At 52.9% G+C, this 20,241-nt stretch overlaps 9 protein-coding genes across 9 annotated transcripts; 6 read left to right on the top strand and 3 right to left on the bottom strand.

Moving 5' to 3' along the window:
* Positions 1-127: 127 nt before the first annotated feature.
* On the top strand, positions 128-1,003 carry COCMIDRAFT_106630 (uncharacterized protein; the record flags this gene model as incomplete). The annotated part of the gene is made up of 1 exon (XM_007694046.1): positions 128-1,003. The coding sequence occupies one exon, from the start codon at positions 128-130 to the stop codon at positions 1,001-1,003; it is 876 nt and encodes a 291-aa protein (XP_007692236.1).
* Positions 1,004-1,318: 315 nt separating this feature from the next.
* Positions 1,319-2,104, bottom strand: COCMIDRAFT_106638 (uncharacterized protein; the record flags this gene model as incomplete). Its single annotated transcript, XM_007694045.1, has 1 exon — positions 1,319-2,104. One exon carries the CDS (start codon positions 2,102-2,104, stop codon positions 1,319-1,321), a length of 786 nt encoding a protein of 261 aa, XP_007692235.1.
* A 450-nt stretch (positions 2,105-2,554) lies between these two features.
* On the top strand, positions 2,555-3,497 carry COCMIDRAFT_106645 (uncharacterized protein; the record flags this gene model as incomplete). Its single annotated transcript, XM_007694044.1, has 2 exons — positions 2,555-2,608; positions 2,805-3,497. 2 exons carry the CDS (start codon positions 2,555-2,557, stop codon positions 3,495-3,497), a joined length of 747 nt encoding a protein of 248 aa, XP_007692234.1.
* A 172-nt stretch (positions 3,498-3,669) lies between these two features.
* On the bottom strand, positions 3,670-5,426 carry COCMIDRAFT_9011 (uncharacterized protein; the record flags this gene model as incomplete). Its single annotated transcript, XM_007694043.1, has 4 exons — positions 3,670-4,634; positions 4,688-4,976; positions 5,030-5,110; positions 5,157-5,426. The coding sequence occupies 4 exons, from the start codon at positions 5,424-5,426 to the stop codon at positions 3,670-3,672; spliced, it is 1,605 nt and encodes a 534-aa protein (XP_007692233.1).
* A 1,217-nt stretch (positions 5,427-6,643) lies between these two features.
* Positions 6,644-7,780, top strand: COCMIDRAFT_9010 (glycoside hydrolase family 105 protein; the record flags this gene model as incomplete). Its single annotated transcript, XM_007694042.1, has 1 exon — positions 6,644-7,780. One exon carries the CDS (start codon positions 6,644-6,646, stop codon positions 7,778-7,780), a length of 1,137 nt encoding a protein of 378 aa, XP_007692232.1.
* A 699-nt stretch (positions 7,781-8,479) lies between these two features.
* On the top strand, positions 8,480-10,588 carry COCMIDRAFT_29940 (uncharacterized protein; the record flags this gene model as incomplete). The annotated part of the gene is made up of 1 exon (XM_007694041.1): positions 8,480-10,588. One exon carries the CDS (start codon positions 8,480-8,482, stop codon positions 10,586-10,588), a length of 2,109 nt encoding a protein of 702 aa, XP_007692231.1.
* A 712-nt stretch (positions 10,589-11,300) lies between these two features.
* COCMIDRAFT_9008 (uncharacterized protein) lies at positions 11,301-13,010 on the top strand (the record flags this gene model as incomplete). The annotated part of the gene is made up of 3 exons (XM_007694040.1): positions 11,301-11,346; positions 11,401-12,293; positions 12,879-13,010. 3 exons carry the CDS (start codon positions 11,301-11,303, stop codon positions 13,008-13,010), a joined length of 1,071 nt encoding a protein of 356 aa, XP_007692230.1.
* A 1,512-nt stretch (positions 13,011-14,522) lies between these two features.
* Positions 14,523-15,215, top strand: COCMIDRAFT_106653 (uncharacterized protein; the record flags this gene model as incomplete). Its single annotated transcript, XM_007694039.1, has 2 exons — positions 14,523-15,031; positions 15,125-15,215. 2 exons carry the CDS (start codon positions 14,523-14,525, stop codon positions 15,213-15,215), a joined length of 600 nt encoding a protein of 199 aa, XP_007692229.1.
* Positions 15,216-16,529: 1,314 nt separating this feature from the next.
* Positions 16,530-18,845, bottom strand: COCMIDRAFT_40544 (uncharacterized protein; the record flags this gene model as incomplete). Its single annotated transcript, XM_007694038.1, has 1 exon — positions 16,530-18,845. One exon carries the CDS (start codon positions 18,843-18,845, stop codon positions 16,530-16,532), a length of 2,316 nt encoding a protein of 771 aa, XP_007692228.1.
* Positions 18,846-20,241: the final 1,396 nt, after the last annotated feature.

Here is a 20,241-nt window from a genome sequence, read left to right as displayed (position 1 = left end):
TCATTTTTGAGATCGCTGAGATGGTGTTCGGCGTGCACGAGATGAATCCGTGCACGAGGTGCACGGACACGTTAGAGCTCGCTCTCCCGAGCTCCACTAACTCCACTCCGCCATCAATCTCCCCAACATGTCTGCCAACCTCGACACTCCAGAACCGCCGCCAATACCTCGCGCAACCCCCTCGCCACGTACAAAGCCCTTAGACCACCCAGACTATCCTCCCGGCGATGATCCCAACGAGCAACAAGAGTTTGACGACACGCCGGAGGAGGACGACATACCATACCCCGAGCCTAATGCTGAGCAACCCCTGCTGCCACCGCCAAACTTCCGACCCTTCTTCGCCCTGATTGAAGACACCACATCGGGCGAGCACTACCACCCTTATGTCCACTATGTCTTCGCAGACGACGATCCTACCATTGTCACTGCAGCCTCGATGCGAGGCTTAGGGCTAGACGATACAAGATACCTTCCACATGATGCACCGCCTGCCGGAGATCGGCGTCGGGGTCGGGAAGGTGATGAAGAAGAGGTCGAAGGAGAGGAATATGAACAAGACCCACCAGTCGAGTCGCCATTTCCGCCACCCATACCAGGTGTTAAGGAACACTACCTTATTGTCGATGTAGGCGAAGATGGACGCACAATCATGGATGCACAGTCGCTATCACCAGAGTGGCAGATAATAGACACGGGCGTGCGAACAGCTCCCTCTTTCGACGAGGACTCTCCAGATCCAGGCTACATGCTACGCATAGAAGGTGTTGAGATACCGCGGAAGAACAAAGGAAAGGCCGAAGCTGGAATAGACAAGCTGACTGAAGCACGAGAACAACAAGGCGACATTTTTGGGGCGTTGGAGGGGCTGGTTCAAGGTATCGAGAGAGGCCTGGGTATTGCGCACAAGATATTCAGTGCGGGGCGAAGAGAAGGCGAAGAGGGCATACCAACAGATGCGTGTGAGGATGATGCAGAAAAGCTGGTGGGTGATGAGCAATGATGCTCTCCTACTAGAGTCGCATAAATCGTCCTTATATCAGAGCGCCGATCAAGAATGCGCATTCATGACCCTAAGGCCGAACAGAAGGAGAGTGATGCCTAAATGCATCACAAGCGCCGTATATGACATTTGCTGCTATATTACACATAACGACAGCAATGAAGACCAATCGACTCTAATGCACACTGCAAGAGTCAAAGTACACGATGCAACTCGACAGCTGCATCTTGCTGCTGTGAATGCTACAGCTAGTTAACGATATCCACAAGAACTACTCTCTACCCTCTTGACCTTGCCCTCCATTCTTTGTCTTCCTCACCACCCAATCTCCTCCCCAAACCGATCCACCAACCTCCCGCTCTCCCACTCCTCCTCCCCCATCCTCTCCAAAACCTTCAAGCAATCCCCCACGCTCTCCTCCACGCTCACCGCCCCTTCCTCCTTCCACGCCACCAGCCCCGTCTCCACCCTCCCCGGATGCAGCAGCAAAAACTGCACCCGCGGCGCATCAATCACAAAACTCCTCACCACCGCATTCAACGCTGCTTTACTGGCTCGATACGCGTAGGCTCCCCCCGCGGAATTGGCCGAGATGGAGGACATGCGGGAGGAGAGTATAACGACTTTGGGGCGTGTGGGAGTCGTATTTTCCCGTGACGATGACGAAGAGGAGAGGAGAGATGGCAAAAAAGATCTGATAAGGTTAAACGTTCCCCAGGTGTTTACCTCGTAGGTCCGCATCATTGTCTCTTTATCCATGACTTCCAGTATCTCGGTACTTGCGACGTTGCGGTTTCCATCTTTCTCGCGGGATACTATTAAGGGGACTAGGCCGCGGATGCCCGCGCAGTGGAGGATTAAGCCGATGGGGGTGTGGGTGTAGGTTGATGCGAGGGTTTGAACTGCATCGGCGCTGGTGATGTCGAGGCGGTGGAAGGAAAGGGTTGGTGGGTACGGTGCAGTGATCTTTTCGGGTAAGGGGTGGCTGTCTAGGGCTATGATTTTGGGGGTTGGGGTAAGAAAGGAGAGGTAGTGCGTTAGGAAGGCGAGGCCGAGGCCGGAGGAGGCGCCTGTTATCAGGATTGTTTCTATGGTAGACATGGCGGTATGGATCTTGAGTTTTTATTTTGGTAGTGGGATGGAATTGATCTTTCTTTGCTCCATGTCTAGCGTATTACGATCTCATTGTGAAGATTATGACTAGGGAAACTATACTGTAAGAAGCCATGGTGTATCTGTTAGAGTTATGGTGTAATGACGCAACTATTCATTCAGCATAGCAAACAAGTCTTTCCCGCCTAGATGTGCCGATTGCGGGATCCCGATATGTACGTAGGGAACCCCGCAGTAGCATCCGTAGCGGAGAATACTGCCCCACCAAAACAACAAGCTTTGGGCAGAGTGGTATGGGGTTTATATACGGGCCATGTGTCCTGACATGGGGGATGCAATGGTACACCTTGTACCTTTCTGAGATATATTTGTTGATAGGATCTTGTGTAAGAGGGAAAATATATTTGTTTCAGGAGAAGGTAGCACTGGGAAACAAACATGTTTTACCGACCAGGCAAGGAAGACCATGGGCTACCATATGATCCATTCAAGGTAAGTAGTATTTAAATTTTCCAATCGTATACAATGCTATATTCAGTGGACACATGGTGTTTAGCAAATATCCACTTCGCCATTCCCAGCACGATGAGAAACCATCATGCCATTTCGACCCAACATCTCTCAACACTCAATTCCCCAATACACGCCATTCTAAATCCCAAATGCAACTAATTCACGCATAATCCAGGCCTGCGTCGTCCCCCGCCCCATCGGCTGGATCTCGACCCTCTCCCCGACCGGCACCGCAAACCTCGCCCCTTACTCTCAATTCAACAACCTCACCTTCGACCCGCCCTACGTAATGTTTAGCGCAAACCAAACCCCCAGCTCCACGCAAAAAGACACAGTCCGCAACGTTGAGGCTACGGGAAAATTCATCTGGAACCTAGCTACGTACGAGCTGCGCGAGCAAGTCAACATTAGCGCGGTCCAAGAAGCCTATGGCGTTGATGAATTCGAGAAAGCAGGGCTGGAAAAGGAAGGCAGCAAGCTCAGCTCTGTGCGCATCGCCCCTCGAGATGGAGCGGAGGAGGCTGCAAAGCATGAACAGGTGTTTATTCCAATGGTAAAGCAGAGTCCCATCAAATTCGAGTGCGAGTATCACAGCACGTTGCGTCTCCCGGGGAATCCGCCAATGGGTTCTGTAGATGTGGTTATCGGGAAGGTGGTTGGCGTGCATATTGATGAGGGCGTGTTGACTGATGGCAAGATTGATGTTGGGAAGACGCAGCCGATTGCGCGGTGTGGGTATTATGAGTATGCGGTTGTGAGGGAGGTGTTTGAGATGAGGATTCCTGGGGAGGACAAGGCGATTATGGCGGGGTTGGAGGGGAGTGCGAGGGAGAATAGGAAGTTGGATGACGGGAGTGGGGGAGTTTGATTGAGGTGGGATTTTAGGGGAGGTATCGAATTAGAGCTGTTGTTACCGTCTTTTTGCACAAGTGATACGAGTAAGTTATCAAGGTGGTAATATTGGTGTATTCTTAGTGATATGCACACATGATTCATGGTATTGATTATATCAAAGTCCCGTGCAGCACCTCCTTCTACGTCTAGTAAACATAACGGAAGTTGGGATTCTCTCTATCCGTCAAGTCCTCGAAGCCATGAGCATTGTTAATTTCAGTGCCAAACTCGCGGTCCTTCTTCTTGTTACGGAGCGTGAGATTGAACCGCAAAAAGATAATGACACAGACGAGTGCAGAGTAGCAGCCGAGATGGATAGCTAGCGTCTTGAGATAGCGAGGATCGTTGTCGAAGAAGACCTTGGGGCCAATAGCGTTGCCGGCGCACCAGGCAAAGAAGTTCATAGTGATGCAGACGGACTTCTTGGTCTGCCCTCCGACGTTACGCGTCAGCATGGACATACCGAGACCTTGGGCTGCCCAAAAGGTAAAAACAATCCAGTAGCTGATGAGCAGACCGGCTCGGGTTGCGCTGTTTGTGTTCTTAACAGTCATGATGACAATAGTACCTGTGAAAGCTGGTATCAAATATATGGCCATGGTCACAAGGTTCTGCTTTGTCTTCTTGACGATGTAGACCGAGCTCATGAGCGTGAAAATAATAATGGCGCCGAGAACCATGGCCAGAAGTTGAGTCTCAAGAATACTGAATCCGAGTCCTTGGACGATGATGTTATAGAAAGCACCAAGTCCAGAAGTAGGAAGTGTGGTGAATATCTGGATACCCATGTAGCAGTATGTCTGGGGGTCGAGAAGTGCTTCTTTGAATTGGTATGCACGGAATTTTTTATTTTGAAGACCAGTCTGGTTGGAGCGTACGCGTTCGACCATCAGCTTCTTGTCTTCTTCCGACCAGCACTTTGCACGCATAGGGCTGTCGGGAAGTCTCCAAACGACAAACAACCCCCACAAAAAAGAGATGCAGCCGTAGGTGATGAAGATAGCCTGCCATGACCGAATTGATGCAGTCCCAGGGTGACTCTTGAAGCTTGGATGTCTGATTTGTGAAAAGCAGTAGGCCAAGAGACCACCAACGATCTGTTGCATACCGTCTGAGGCACGTGATTAGCAAACAGTCACACAATTTCGATGCATCCTGACTTACTCATCATGTACCAATAAGTCACAATCGAAGCTTGCTCCTCTCGCTTGTACCAAAGTGAAGTCATTATGAGAAAAGCAGGCTGGCAGACTGCCTCAAAAATACCAAGCAGTGTTCGGACAGCGACGAGAGCTGGAAAGCTAAAGCAGAGGGCATGGCATGCAAGTACAACGCTCCATGCAAGAATGTTGAGGCCGAGGTATTTGGCAACTGGCACTCTTTGCAGAATCCAATTGGTGGGGTATTCGACAACGAGTACAGCGAGGTAGATACAAGTGGTGAGCCATCCAAACTATCATATGTCAGCTTTGCGTCTTGCAGGCTTCCGTGTGCTTTGGAACTTACTGTCTGCTTTGAATGAAGGACTGGAATATCGTCGCGGATACCCATGATGGAAGTCATAGACATTGTGCCTTTATCGAGAGACTAGTTGAATTAGAAAGAGATGAGATGATTCACTGATGATGTTTACCTGTAAAAAGTAGGTAAAAACCATGATAGGAAGTACACGCCTGTCGATCAACTTTTTCAATCGCTTGTTCTCCTCTTCCGAGATGTATATTTCAGTCTCGCTGGCATACTGCGCGACTTCCCGGTCGATACGTTCGTAGTTGACATGTTCGCCCTTCGCGTCGCCAACTGACAGCACACGCTCAACCTCGTTGACATTCTTATCGTCGAGGTGACCAGCAGTGGCAGGCAAGCCCTGCACCTTGTCGGTGCTGTCTCTGGCAGCGGCCATACTGAAAGCCTTTTGGGGATTGGCAATTGAAGAAAATGGGGATGAAAGCTCAAGGGCCCCAGCACTTGCTGTGAGGTGCTGATTTGGAGGGCCACTCGAGATGATATTTCTACCCGGATCATATGTATGGTGCGTCCGAGCGTACCCCAGTCTACCCCGTACCCCGGCGGGCTCCTCCACAAATCACATACGATGAGGGCATGTACATCACGGCAGGCCTGTATTGACGGTTGAACACAGTCACCTCATCGGTTGCCCCGCCCCAGCATAGCAAAGGATCTTCACAAGCGTGGTGCTGCTAGCCCGGCCAAATGGGCGCCATTGCTGCAACCTCAGTTGTTCTTTGTAAGGTCAGCAACCCCACGGACATGGTATCCACACAATTTGCGTAGTGGCCTACAATGCGGAGAGACGAGCACGTAGGATTAAGCACTGTGAAGAAAGCCACCACTTGGCATGTCTCCAAGAAGAAGATTGTCTCGGCATACATGATGCCGAAGGTGCGAGTAGCAGGCCACCAGCTGCCTGATGGCTGGTGGAAATATTCCTTCGTTCCTTCGCGCTGGAGTTGGTGGCGGCTGGCTTCCCCAGCTTGGATGCGAGCCGGTCAGCAAGGGCTATTTAAACGGCGGCCGTGTTTCCCTTGACGGTTCATTGCTGATCTTGGCCACCTGCGCGATAGCCTCCCGCAGAGTCGGCAAAATGATCGACAAGGGTCGGCGCAATATATGGCGAATACGGAAGGCGGCTTCATGTGGCCTTCCAGCAAACAATGACGAGTCTTTTGGTGTTGATTCAGATGCGTGGATGAGCCGCGGCTTTCCAGGGACCAAGAAGCGGGTGCAAAATCCACGTGTGCCAAGCTTGTGCCGGTGCAGAAATCAACAAGTTCGGTGCAGATAGGCACGAGAATCTGGCAATGATTTCCACCAAGCCCTCGAAGTATGCAGTCGGAAACTCTGAGTTTCCCCGGTCTGTACACTACCCCCCACCCCCACTCTGTAGGGCTTGGTTGGCGTGTATTGCTCACGGAAGCGATCCAATACTGTACTCGCCCGCTGGACTACGCGTGTTGATAACTTGTCGCGCCTCCGCCTCTTGTCTTCTTCTTGTGCACTGCGTGAGAGTAATTGGGACTCTACTGCTCAATATTTAGTTTCCACTACCCAGGAGCACCCATTCCAAATCCACTCAACATCTCGGAACCTACATCCGCCATGTCGACACTCACAGTGCATGGTCTGACAAAAGGCCAGATAGATGAGAAGATCCTGCTCTTAACCCACAACCTAATCAACATTCACGACACAACCGGCGAGTTCCTACTCAAACTCGACGATGGACGCATAATTGATACCAAGGGCTGGGACGGCTGGGAATGGACTCACGGAATTGGACTGTACGGGCTATGGCACTACTACACGCTGACGGGCAGCACGACGACGCTCGACATCATAAAAGGCTGGTTTGATAAGCAACTCGCCAAGGGCACAACCAAGAACATCAATACAATGAGCCCATTCCTCTCATTGGCATACCTGTACGAAGAGACGGGCAACAAGACATTTGTTCCATGGCTGGACACCTGGGCTGAGTGGGTCATGCACGGGCTGCCCCGCACCAAGTTTGGCGGGTTCCAGCACGAGACATACAACTCCTTCAATAAGGATGAGCTCTGGGATGATACGCTGATGATGAGCGCGCTACCGTTGGCAAAGATTGGTCTCACCCTGAACCGCCCAGAGTACGTAGAAGAGGCGAAGCGCCAATTCATCCTGCACTGCCAGTACCTATGCGACACAAGCACTGGCTTGTTCTACCACGGCTGGAAGTGGGAAGACAAGGGTGGATTGGAAGTCGGACACAACTTTGGCAAGGCACGATGGGCGCGTGGAAACTCGTGGCTCACAATCGCTATCCCGGATTTCATCGAACTTTTAGATCTCAAGGAGAGTGATCCGTTACGGCAGTTCCTCGTGGGAATTCTTGAGTCGCAATGCCGGGCACTAGTCAAGTGTCAAGGAGAGAGTGGCATGTGGCGCACCCTGCTCGACATTCCCATTTCCGAGGGCAGTTATGAAGAGTCATCAGCCACGGCGGGCTTCGCATACGGTATGCTCAAGGCGTGCCGGAAGCGATACATTAGTGGAGACGTGTTCCTGGAGAGTGCAGTAAAGGCGGTAAAGGCAGTCATTGGTAAGATCAATGCGGAGGGTGAGCTGACGGAGACGAGCTTTGGCACCGCCATGGGACATGATTTACAGCATTACAAGGACATCAAGATTACCAGTATGCCGTATGGACAAGCCATGGCCATTATGGCGCTTGGAGAGTTCATGAGGACCTTTATCTAACGAATCCATCATGCTAAGACCCAATTCACGATATGTGTCTGCAATGTACCAATATCCGTGAGGGCCGCCGATTCAGTGTTTGGATCTAGTAGTCCAAGTCGTTGTGCAAGTGGTGTGCGTCTCGGCGGGGTTGTGTGCGTGAAGGCTGGGGTGTCGGAGGATGGTAGCGGAGTTGCTATTCTGTTTCAGGCATGCGATGAAGCTACTATAATTACTTGTAACCTTGTTGCCCACGGACAGAATGTGTGTAGCCTTGCGTGGAGGTGGAGAAAGCGATGGTGGTGGAATTCGGTGGACGCGTCTCGACAGGGCGGGGAAGTCGTGTTTGGCGGTGAGGCTCGATTGCAGGCGCAGACGCGCGCTGATTGGCCAGGCGACAACCTTCTCTGCCTTTCTGCCATGCTGTCTAGAAGATTCTCGAGCTCCACCAAAGGCTATATGAGCCCCAAACATGAGCCTCCTCTGCGTTTTTCTTCATTGAATTGCTCTCTTTCTCTCTCACCACATAGACACTGCAGTCTTGCAATTTGCTCTTTTTCACGCCCAATAGAAGAGCCTAATACTCCAATTACCCCGCTCATACCGTTCGTCTTCCCCGCATCAGCCGCACATCTAATCTACTCTTTCCGCCACTTGTTGCAAAAAAACATCGTCTGACTCTATTGTTTGCAGCTCCGAACACTTCACACACCCGTCACCATGTCTGGGGAGACTTTCGAGTTCCAGGCTGAGATCTCTCAGCTGCTCGGTCTCATCATCAACACCGTCTACTCGAACAAGGAGATCTTCCTGCGAGAACTCATCTCTAACGCCTCCGATGCCCTCGACAAGATCCGATATGAAGCCCTCTCAGACCCAAGCAAGCTTGACAGCGGCAAGGACCTTCGCATCGACATCATCCCCAACAAGGAGGCTAAGACTCTCACTATCCAAGACAGCGGTATTGGTATGACCAAGGCCGACCTCATCAACAACCTGGGTACGATTGCCCGCTCAGGCACAAAGCAGTTCATGGAGGCCCTGTCAGCCGGTGCCGACATTTCCATGATTGGTCAATTCGGTGTTGGTTTCTACTCCGCATACCTCGTTGCTGACCGCGTCACCGTCGTATCAAAGAACAACGATGATGAGCAGTACATCTGGGAGTCAAGTGCTGGTGGTACCTTCAAGATCACTGAGGACACCGAGGGCGAGCAGATTGGCCGTGGTACCAAGATCATCCTCCACCTCAAGGATGAGCAGATGGACTACCTCAACGAGAGCAAGATCAAGGAGGTTGTCAAGAAGCACTCCGAGTTCATCTCATACCCCATCTACCTTCACGTCCTGAAGGAGACTGAGAAGGAGGTTGAGGATGACGAGGCCACCGAGGAGAAGGTCGAGGAGGGTGACGAGAAGAAGCCCAAGGTTGAGGAGGTCGACGAGGAGGAAGAGAAGAAGGAGAAGAAGACCAAGAAGGTCAAGGAGTCCAAGATCGAGGAGGAGGAGCTCAACAAGACCAAGCCCATCTGGACCCGCAACCCACAAGACATCACCACTGAGGAGTATGCCTCATTCTACAAGTCGCTATCCAACGACTGGGAAGATCACCTTGCTGTCAAGCACTTCTCCGTTGAGGGTCAGCTCGAGTTCCGTGCCATCCTCTTCGTTCCCAAGCGCGCACCTTTCGACTTGTTCGAGACCAAGAAGACCAAGAACAACATCAAGCTCTATGTCCGTCGTGTCTTCATCACTGACGATGCTACTGACCTGATCCCTGAGTGGCTCAGCTTCGTCAAGGGTGTCGTCGACTCTGAGGACCTGCCCCTCAACCTGTCTCGTGAGACCCTCCAGCAGAACAAGATCATGAAGGTCATCCGCAAGAACATTGTCAAGAAGACCCTCGAGCTCTTCAACGAGATTGCCGAGGACCGCGAGCAGTTCGACAAGTTCTACTCTGCCTTTGGCAAGAACATCAAGCTTGGTATCCACGAGGACTCGCAGAACCGTGCCGCCCTCGCCAAGCTCCTTCGCTTCAACTCCACCAAGTCTGGTGAGGAGCAGACCTCTCTCACTGACTACGTCACCCGCATGCCCGAGCACCAGAAGCAGATGTACTACATCACTGGTGAGTCGCTCAAGGCTGTCCAGAAGTCACCCTTCCTCGACACTCTCAAGGAGAAGGGCTTCGAGGTTCTCTTCCTCGTTGACCCCATTGACGAGTACGCCATGACTCAGCTCAAGGAGTTTGACGGCAAGAAGCTTGTCGACATCACCAAGGACTTTGAGCTTGAGGAGTCCGAGGAGGAGAAGAAGGCCCGCGAGGCTGAGGAGAAGGAGTACGAGGGTCTGGCCAAGAGCCTCAAGAACGTTCTCGGCGACAGGGTCGAGAAGGTTGTTGTCTCTCACAAGCTTGTCGGCTCACCATGTGCCATCCGTACCGGACAGTTCGGTTGGTCAGCCAACATGGAGCGTATCATGAAGGCCCAGGCTCTCCGTGACACCTCCATGAGCTCTTACATGTCTTCCAAGAAGACCTTTGAGATCTCACCCAAGTCTGCCATCATCAAGGAGCTCAAGCGCAAGGTTGAGGCTGATGGTGAGGACGACCGCACTGTCAAGTCCATTACCCTCCTTCTCTTCGAGACCTCTCTCCTTGTCTCTGGCTTCACCATTGACGAGCCCGTTCAGTACGCTGAGCGCATTCACAAGCTCGTCTCTCTTGGTCTGAACGTCGACGAGGAGGTTGAGACCGAGCAGGAGAAGGGTGAGGCCTCAACCGAGGCGCCTGCCGCCGCTGGCGAGAGCGCCATGGAGGAGGTCGACTAAGCGTGTCGCCTGTGTCGCCTGGTTTCAAAAAGTTTGGTCGGCGCTTTGATATCCCTTTCATGTGTCATGGCTTTCCTTTTCTTTCTACATCTTTTGCATGATGACGGAGCTTAATCTTCGATGGAGTCTTAGAGTGGTGGACTTTTATGCATCACGAGTAAATGGATATCCCGAACTGTATCTTCGGTAGATTTGCCCATAGGTAGTTACTTTTGACGAATGATGAAATGTTCAAAAAGCAAAAGGTTGTTGTGTGCGAAGACGTGAGTGATGTGACGCAAGTGGCCTTTAGGTTAGGTGTGGGTTGAGGCGACTACTGTAAGACTACTGAAGGACTACTGGAGGTTGTAGTACTACTATTCTGCTTGGCGAAGCCGGCGTTCTTTGGCTTTACATGTGGTGTGTGATATGGTTGTACTGTGGTGTTGCAATCTAATCGGAGACGGCAAGGGCAAGGGTCTAAACGGGCTGGGCTCCGCCACGATGATCGTCCCGTGTCCGCGAAAACAGGATCTCTCCGCAGCCTGGGCCACATTGGCATCTCTGTAACGACAGGGATAAGGAGAAGACATGACGTAGGAGGTGGCACAACGGCAGTGTGTAGAAACATAATTTAGATCCAGCTCTAAAGCGAGCAGGTTTACAGCAGAATCCGTAGCATCTTGAATGCATTAATCTTTTTTGAATCATCCAAAAGTCCATCAAACACATCATGCCCGCCTTGGATCAAATCAAGCAGCAGAATGCAGCGCTCCAATGTAAGCTGATGACCGCTATGCAAGTATGCTCAGATACTGAGATGTGAGTTACAGCGAGCGCGGAGAACATCTCCAAAGGTGCTAGACCGACTGCGAAGAAGTCAACGACAGTGACACCAGTGAAGCCAGCAGCCAAATCCGTCTCCGCTAAGAAGGCATCAGCGGTGACTACAGACACAACGAGCCCAGCTGCTACGCCAGTGAAGAGGGTTCCCAGAAAGCTCAATGCAGCTGGCACGCCTACGTCGAATGTGGCAAAGACAACGACTACACCTGCGGTGAAAAAGACGCCAGTAACAGCAGCCAAAACGAATATCAGCGAGCGGTCAAAGCCCGCTCCCGCACGCACACCTCTTGGTACTATCAAGCCCCTGCCCATCAGGAAGAAGTCAGCCGCAGAAACGCCCGTATCCAAGCCCACAAGCACCGTCAAAAAGACAGTAACAAGCACGCCTGTCAAAAGCACTTCTACCCCCGCAAAAGCCACGCCCGTCAAGACGGCTGCTGCTACCACCACCACCACCACCACCACGACAGGAACCAACACCTCGACAGTCAAAAAGACACCGGTCAAGGTGAACCCGGACGGTACCTACCCAACCCCCTTCTCCATACTCCAAGCTTATCCACCCCCAGGCCACCAACCACGCGCTCAGCGCGCGCCCGGCGCCGTGGGCAAAACCATCAACACAGCCACGGGCACGCTGAACAAGACCGTCGGCACAACAACCGGCACGCTAAACACCATTACCGATTCCGCGACTGCAGGCGTCAACAGGACCGTCGATGGCGTCACGGGGGTTGCGGGTAAAGGGCTGGATAGGCTGCCTGCGGGTGTGGGCAAGCCGGTAAAGCATGTGACGGATGGGGTTGGCAAGACGACGACGGGCGCGGTGGATAATGTGTATTATACTGTTGGCAGTGCGACGAAGGGGGTTCAAGGGACGGTGAGTAAGACGACGGGGGCGTTGGGGAGGGGGGATATGAAGGGGACTGTTGCGGGGGCTACAAGTGGCGTTGGTATGTTTCCTCTTTCTTTCCGTCTTTCTTTCTTTCTTCTTTTTTTACCCTTTGACTTTCCCCCTCCTTCGTTCACATGTCTTTCTTTTCATGTTTCCATGTTCTTTTTTGTTCGACAGCGTGGAATGTGTGGCTGATATAGGATTTCTTCTTTTTACTAGGCAATACCGTTACGGGCGTGGGCAAGGGACTCGGAAATACCGTTGGTGATGGACTGGCTGGGCTGGGAGGCACAGTTGGAGGACCTGTCGGCGGCGTGGTGGGGAATGTAGGGAAAGGCGCTAATAATGCTGTTAACGGCATCACGGGAGGTCTGGGTGATGGCGTAAGCAAGCTTGGAAAGGGGGATGTGGTTGGCGGTGTTGGGAGCACGCTTGGGGGTGTAGGTAGGGGTGTTGGCGGGCTACTGGGAGGTATCACGGGGTACGGGGAGGGGCGGGAGGAACAGTGAAGGCGCAAGGTGGAGGCATGGTTGTCTGGTGTTTGCAGCACGACTACGATGACGGAAGCAGCCGAGGAAGAGGGGGATGTGCAGTGGGCGGCTGGAAATCAAGACTCCCGGCTCCGAGATTGCCTCCATGAGCGAGCCGGCGCCGAAGGGGCAGGGGCACAAGACGCAAGGCAGATTGGAGATTGAGAATTAAGGGCTACGGGATTGACACCTTTTTTTTTTTATTACGGGTTCGCGTTTGTCGTTTGGGCCATGTATTGCTTTATGCGGGAGGGTTTTTTGGGTTCAGTTAGTTCGATTAGTGCCATTAGTTCAGTGGCTTTGAGTAGAAGCGGCGGGTTGGTTTCTATGGACCGTTGAAACATTGCAGGGTCACCAGCTGAAGTTCTGCATGATAACGGCACGGGAGATGTCCCCTCGCTATTGTCGGTGGACAAGGACAGGGACGGCTGCTCAACGTCGTGTTGTGTTTCCTCGAAAAGCGCCTAGGTGCTCGGTGCGTTGATGATCACAGTCTCGGCGATGACAGGACGTTTTGGCCAAGTTGTAATGTGATGGCGTTGGCGACTCAGATCTCGTAATGTCCCGCAAGCATGACGCGTTCAATGAACGCATCTACGATGACTGTTATGTTGATCAGACTGGATTTACGTACGACGATACACTGGCGCTCATGTGCACAGTGGGGTGGTTCATGAAGGGCTCGTATGTGGATGTACGCCGCGGAGACCTTCATAGGCTGCGCTGCGACGGCCATGTTCAGGCCCCCTCTCTCGCCCAGGCTTGATGTGCCTTGACGTGCGCCGCCGAAGCTTGTTTGGACGGGTCCAATGACACGTTGAGGCTTGTTCCGGGGTTGGCCTATACGCTCTCTGCGGGCATGTCCCTGCGGCTGCGTGGCTTTACGAGTCGTCCCTTTTGTTCCTCAGACATCCACGACACCAGCCACGGAAATGACGGCATCCTTGACCCCGTCTATACGCTGCATCTCCACGGGAACGCTGCTGCTTCGAGGACATTCGTCGATGGGCCACCCGTCATCACTATATGTTTTTGCGCCAGTACCGTAGCCATCCTAGCCGTGGATCCCGGCATGGTCAGCACAAACGCGCGACAGGGGGGTCGCTGTACGAAACAACTCACTACAGCGCCATTTGCACAGTGGCTGGAGCGGACGCGGCCCTCCGTACAAGGCCCCGAAAGCCGGGTGAGGCTGTGCCACAAAGGGCCGCCTTGTAGTAAATTCACGCACCTAACCAAACTACACCGGCGCCCTAGCCATACCCTCATTGGCCCCGTCCACTCTCATCTCACCATGCTGCCTGATAAAGCATCGTGACCCCCATCTGCTTGCCTGTGGCTTGATTTACGGACTAACTCCGCTCACTCAGGCACCTAATCGAGACATTTCCTTTTTGTCATTAAACACCCAGTGCGTCAGTCCAACAGAAAGAGATATATACACCGGAACAGTAGCCACTAACCAGCCTCTTAGACACTCTCGACCCCGTCCCTATCACCAGTGTACTACGCAAAAAAAACCCCTCCCAGCCAGCCTATAATACTCCAGTCGTGGCATTCCTGTCCAACAACACCCACTTGCAACTCAACCCTATCCACTCCTTCACCTTCCCCCTGGGAAACCCAGAAATAAAATAAAAACAAAAACAACAACACCGCCTGTTCCAACCTACTCTCACCGACCATGTTCCGCACAATCACAACCCTCACCCTCCTCCTCACCTCCTCTCTCGCCGCCCCAACAACAAACACGCCGACACACCACCCTTCCGACCTCGAGTGCCGCTGCCTCACCTTCTCCACTAGCGCCGCCCCTACTCACTGCCCTTACCAAGAACTCCTCGCCCTGGACTGGGACGCCGCCCTCTCCCTCGCCACGGCAAACGACCTCAAACTCCAGTTCGCCAGCGACGCCACCATCGCAAAGGTCCTCGCCATCCCGACACCCGTCGACCCCAGCATCCTGGATGCCATCCAGCAGGGCAAGACGCTCCCGCTCGACCCGGCCGAGCAGGTGCGCAGTGAGAACCGCATCATTTGCGGGTTTGAGGATGATGTCGAGAGGGTGGAGCGGTGCGAGGACGACGGCGTGGGCATGATGGGCGCGCCAGAGGTGCATTATGTGGGCACCGTGGTAGGATTGTTCATGCTGTTTTTCGTCGCCTATCTTGTTGCCGAGTATCTTTGGACTGTGTAAGTTTTATCCCTCTTCCCCCCCTTTTTTTGGTTGTCCGTTACAATCTTACTGCGTGAAAGGAGAAAAAAACTAACATGGTTGTGTAACAGGTGCTTCGCGAGGACACGAGGAATCCGACTCGAGGGAGAAGAAAAGGCCTTGACGGTCGAGTGTGATGGGTTGATGCCTGATCAGAGGTGAACAAGGGGAAAGAGAAAAAAAATATGTATTTTGGATGGGAGAGATGGAAAGAAGTCTCTTTTTTTTCTTGTTTTTTTCTTTGCTCTGGAGAAAGAGTAGGAATGGGTTACGACGATATATGACTTCAACACCACACACACACACACACACACACACACACACACAACGCCACCAGCAATTTGGTCTCCTGTTTGATTTTTGGAACACGGCGACCCAATACAGCATCACACTGCCCGCCCGCCCGCCTGCCTGCCTGCCTGCCACACAGCTCTTTAGCATCACGTGGGATTACTATCGACTCGTCTTCCCTTACACCTGCGGGGGTATTTGGGTATTCAGTCGTCCTGCATATGAGCACCGAAATTTTCTTTACTAGACGGGGGGGGGGGGAGGGGACAAACCATTTCTATGTACCGGCGGGGAAACGGGAATACATCATTTGGGATTAGGGGTTGGGGGGGATATCACAAGGCATACTAGCCTAACAGGGGTTGCGTATGAGATTTCACCATGTACGATAAAGCGGATCACTACAAATATACCAAGTTCTTTTGTACACTTCGATCGACATTGCAGTAGTGGAAGAGGTGGAGAGAAGCACGAATGTGACGGGTGTTGTGGACAGAAAAAGAGGTTGCTGTGGTGTTGGTATGTGACGTTATGATCACTTCGATTTGGATATACAGAGATGGCACAAAGGAACAATGTCGCTCGAGACAACGATGCAAAGATAAGAGGAGCAACTTCAAGAATCTACACATATGCACAATCTGCAGGAGGAGAAAAGACCTTTTTCCTTTCTCAACTCCAAAAAAAAAATCAAAACAGCGCGGGGGGGGGGGAACGAGCAAAAAAGAAAGTAGGACACGAACCATATCAAGAGAAAATACGGCGACTTAAAGATGATGTTATAAACAAGGTGTTACCAAACCGCACAGTGGAGGGAAAAAATGATGCTTAGGTAACAAGAAGAAGACCCAAAAAGAAGAAGAAGAAGCAGTCCATATCTACTATACTCGTCCCAAATCTAAGCGCTCCAAGGAAGAAGAAGAGAACAAAGAAAGAAAAAGAGTCAATCCCTCAGGAGACCCTCTTTGAAGAAGAAGAAATAGTGGGACCAGCGACCAACAAGCTCCCCTCTTGTGTGTAAAGTATACATGTCAAGGTAACATGTATAAAGCCACCCAACAAGGAAGACAGGTAAAGTGTGCCGGCTACCTTGGCCAGGCGGCGCTGGTCCTCACACATGTACAATGAAAGTTATATGTGAAAAGAAAGAAAACTGTTTGCCAAACCCAAAAGTGCCTTTTATATCTAGGCAGACAGTACGTATGTGTCCTCCTCATCTGCTGCATAGCGAATCTGGAAAGGCTGGAAGCCGTTGTTCTTGCCCTTGTGGGCATGAACGGCCAATCCCATCTCACGCATGCGCTCTGCACCACGACCAGGGGCAGGACGCTTCTCTTTAGTGCCCTTGCGATGTTGCTTTCTGTACAGCTTCTCCTTGCGGCGCTGCTTCTTCTTCTCGAGCCCGACCTTGATATCGATGGCTCGGCGCACAGGCATGTCAGCGGCATCGTCATCTTCTTCCTCAAGATCAAACGGATTCCTCATGGTGATGGATGTGCGTGGAACAGAGGCAGAGACGGTGGGTACGGGTCTCTCGGCAATACCACCAAAGCGTATCGAGATGTCGCTACGCTGGCGAGCAGCCAAGGGGTTGACAGAGCCGCGGCGAGTAGGTGGTGGTGATCGAAGGCGCATGGGAGGTGGAGGAGAATGCAGCCGCTTGGGAGAATTACCAAACAGCTTGCGTGGCGGTGGAGAGCGATGCACGGCACGCTTGGCAGGTGGCGGGGACCGCAGGCGCTTTGGTGAAGGTAGGGGCGAACGCTTCTTGCTGATGTCTTTGCGACGACCGCGCAAGTCGGCATCTGGATCCATGCGACCGTGCATCATTAGGTGGTCGGTCTCTGAGGCTAGGTTCTCGCATTCGGAAACTTCGTCCTCTTCGTCATCCGGAAGCTCGGGATCCGATGTGGGAAAGGTAGGATCAATGTCTTGTGGAGTAGGCTTGTGCTTGGCAGCACGTCGGCGTTCTAGTGTCGACATGTATGCCTCCTCTGCCGGCCTATCTTCATCGAGGGTACCACAAACGAAGTCGGTGCTGTCAGGCAACTCGGGGCTCGGAACACGGATATTGACCGGCCTCGACTTCTTCCGCTTTGGTGGTTTGTCCATGATCTTGAGACCATCTCGGCTTTCGAGAGATCCAATTGACGACTCAGACACGGTGCGGGTAGGCTTTAGGCGAAGCTGTTCCAGGTGCTCCACTGATGTCGCAGCGGTTGATGCTCCAGGGGCCCACCAATTGTAGTCGGAACCTGCATCACTTTCATCATCGGAGCCGGCAAATCCGTTTTCATCATCCGTTTGGAAACCCTCGTCGGTGGTATCGCTGCGCGCATCACTGTCATCGTGATCTTCATCAAGCAAGTCGTCATCATCATCATCATCGTCGTCCATTTCGATATTGTCGTCGTCGTCGTCGTCTTCTTCATCCTCTTCGTCTTCCTCCTCCTCGATCGCCTCCTCTTCTGCAACTTCCTCGCCTAGCTTGCGTAGGTTGTTCTCGATTTTAAGCGTGTCTTGGACTGTTAGTCTGCTTCGGTGGCAAGTGACTTCTTGAGTCCACTCCTCAACCTCCTCTTCTGAGCTAGCAAACTCATGGAAGCGGTATGCCTCACAACGAGCTAGATCAGAGTTGGCACTCAAGCGGCGGGTTCGATCAACTGTGCGTGCTTTCCGGACGCTGACAGGTGAATTGTTACGGACTGTCGAGTCAGAGTCGCGGTGGACTTTTTGGGTTGCTTTGGGAGACGAAAGGATCCGTTGTGGTGGTGGGGCTGGGCTGGCCATTCGACGGGGTTTGGCTGCGACAGGTTTTGGAGGCGCTTCTTCTGAAGGCTTGGATGGGCACGCAAACTTGATGGTGCTGACACGCTTTGGAGGCTCTTCCGAGGCGGGGGCAGCGGCAGGAGCCGGTTTCGAGGCAGCTTCTTCTGGCTTCTTCTTCTCCTCTTTGGCACCACATGCAAACATGATGCGTCTCTTCCTTCCGAGAACTGCCTCAATGTTCTGCTCGGTATTTTGCGGGGGCGCAATCTTGTGCACTGGAACGGTGCTGTCGCCATCGTGCAAGGCGATTGAGATTGGTAGCTCCAATGGTTTGTTGTTGAACATGGGCAACATGCCGTGAAAGGACGCTGTAGGGAGCGGAGGGCTGGGCGTGCAGGGTCGAGTACCAGGACTTGTGAAGCCTCCGTCACTTGTAAGATCAGTAGTACCGCTATTGTTGCTCCATGTAGAGACGCACGACATGCCGCGGACTGGGCTCGCGTCGGACCGGCTGTCGACAGGGGAGCTGGTAGCAGATCCCGATTTGAGGGCCGAGGTGAGCAGCGATTCTTTGCGGTCACAGACGGGCTTTGATTTTGTAAAGGACGCGGTTGTGGTGTTTTGGAGTACCAAGGGCGTAGGGCGCTGCGCGCGGGGTTCGGGCGGCTCATCAAGGTCACCCATGGTCTCGTCCTCGGTAGTCATGAGGGGTGGCGATGCTGTAGCAGACATGGTCTGTGGCGTGCTTACTCGCAGTGCGCCCTGTTTGCTTATGTGATCCTGGTCGTTGGCCATGAGGTTGTACGGCTGACTAATGGTCTGTCAAAGGATGTTTGGGTTGTGAAAGCGGAAATAGGTCTGGTGATGTGGTGTGAAGGAGAACGTCCGGGTGGGTGATGGGATGATTGATGAGGTTGTCAGGCTGGCAGTTGATGGTGGAAATGTTGGAAAAAAAGGTGGCCGAACCAAGGCGTAGGATTCCGTCAGGCTCTACAGACGCGTGGTCGTGGTCGTGGTAGTAGTAGGAGGGTGTATGTGTGTATGTGTGTGTGAGTGTGCTAGCGGAGACTATAATGGCAGGTTGGACGAAAGTGTGGGGGGGGGCGCCCCAAGGAGACAGTGTTATAATATCTCAAGCAACATGGTGGAGAAGAGCAGAGTTGAACCTGGGGGTTGGAACAATGGACAAGCTAGAAGACGTATCAGAACCAGGCAGTGGCAGGCAGTGTGGAGAGGGAAGGGGGTACCTAGTGACGAGGTCAAACCCAGGGCGACGACGTGTGGCAACGGGCCGTAGTTGGTGGAGGGGGCGGCAGAGACAGACAGGCGGTTGCTAAGAGAAATGGGGCTTGGCAGATGGCGTGGACGAAGGTGGCAGAAGGCCGTCAGTCAGACGACTTATGCGCACTTGAGAGCTGCGACAGTAGCGGCGCGGACGGGCGAGTCGGAGCGCAGTTTGGGGGGGTGGGAGGGGGAGAGAAAGGAATTTGATGTGCAATGGCGTCTCGGCACCGATTTGGGGTTGGCAGAGAGAAACAGTGGGTAGGGGACGCCAGTGCTCGGCTTGGCTGTGCCGCTCTGGCCTGGTACCGGCAAGAATAGTGACTTTTATGGTAGCGCAGTAATGGCTGGGACGCACGGCGCGCCTGTAATTTAATGCTTACAGCGGCCGTTGTGTGCAAGTGCGAGTGCGAGTGCGAGTGCGTGTGCGTGTGCGTGCTGGCGAAGTCACTGTCTAGGGCACCGCCGGGCGCGAAACGCAATTGCATTGCCCAAGTCAGTGTGTTTGGGCCGCTTGTGTCGGAAGACTTGACGTTGTCGTCGAAGCAGCAGCAGCAGCAGCAGTAGAAGCAGTAGAAGCAGCAAGACCCTGAATTGAGGACAGCGTCACCATGTGCTTCTCGGACTACTCTCTACACTACTCCCGCTGCATCCTCTCCACCAAACACTTGCATGGCGGCCTCGAGTGGGTTGCATGTCGATGCGCCGACTGGAGGGCCAAATGCCTCACTCTGCACGCCCCGTCCTCGTGTCTGATCCTCCCTCAGCTCTAGAGTAAAGTAGTAGATGCATGGACAGACCCGTATGTCTGGATGTAGCATGCACACACACATGTACTTGCAACCAA

This window comes from Bipolaris oryzae (assembly GCF_000523455.1).
Source record: "Bipolaris oryzae ATCC 44560 unplaced genomic scaffold scaffold_194, whole genome shotgun sequence".
NCBI lineage: Eukaryota > Fungi > Ascomycota > Dothideomycetes > Pleosporales > Pleosporaceae > Bipolaris > Bipolaris oryzae.
Note: the sequence above shows the minus strand (reverse complement) of the source record. Positions and strands in the feature narration are given on the sequence as shown.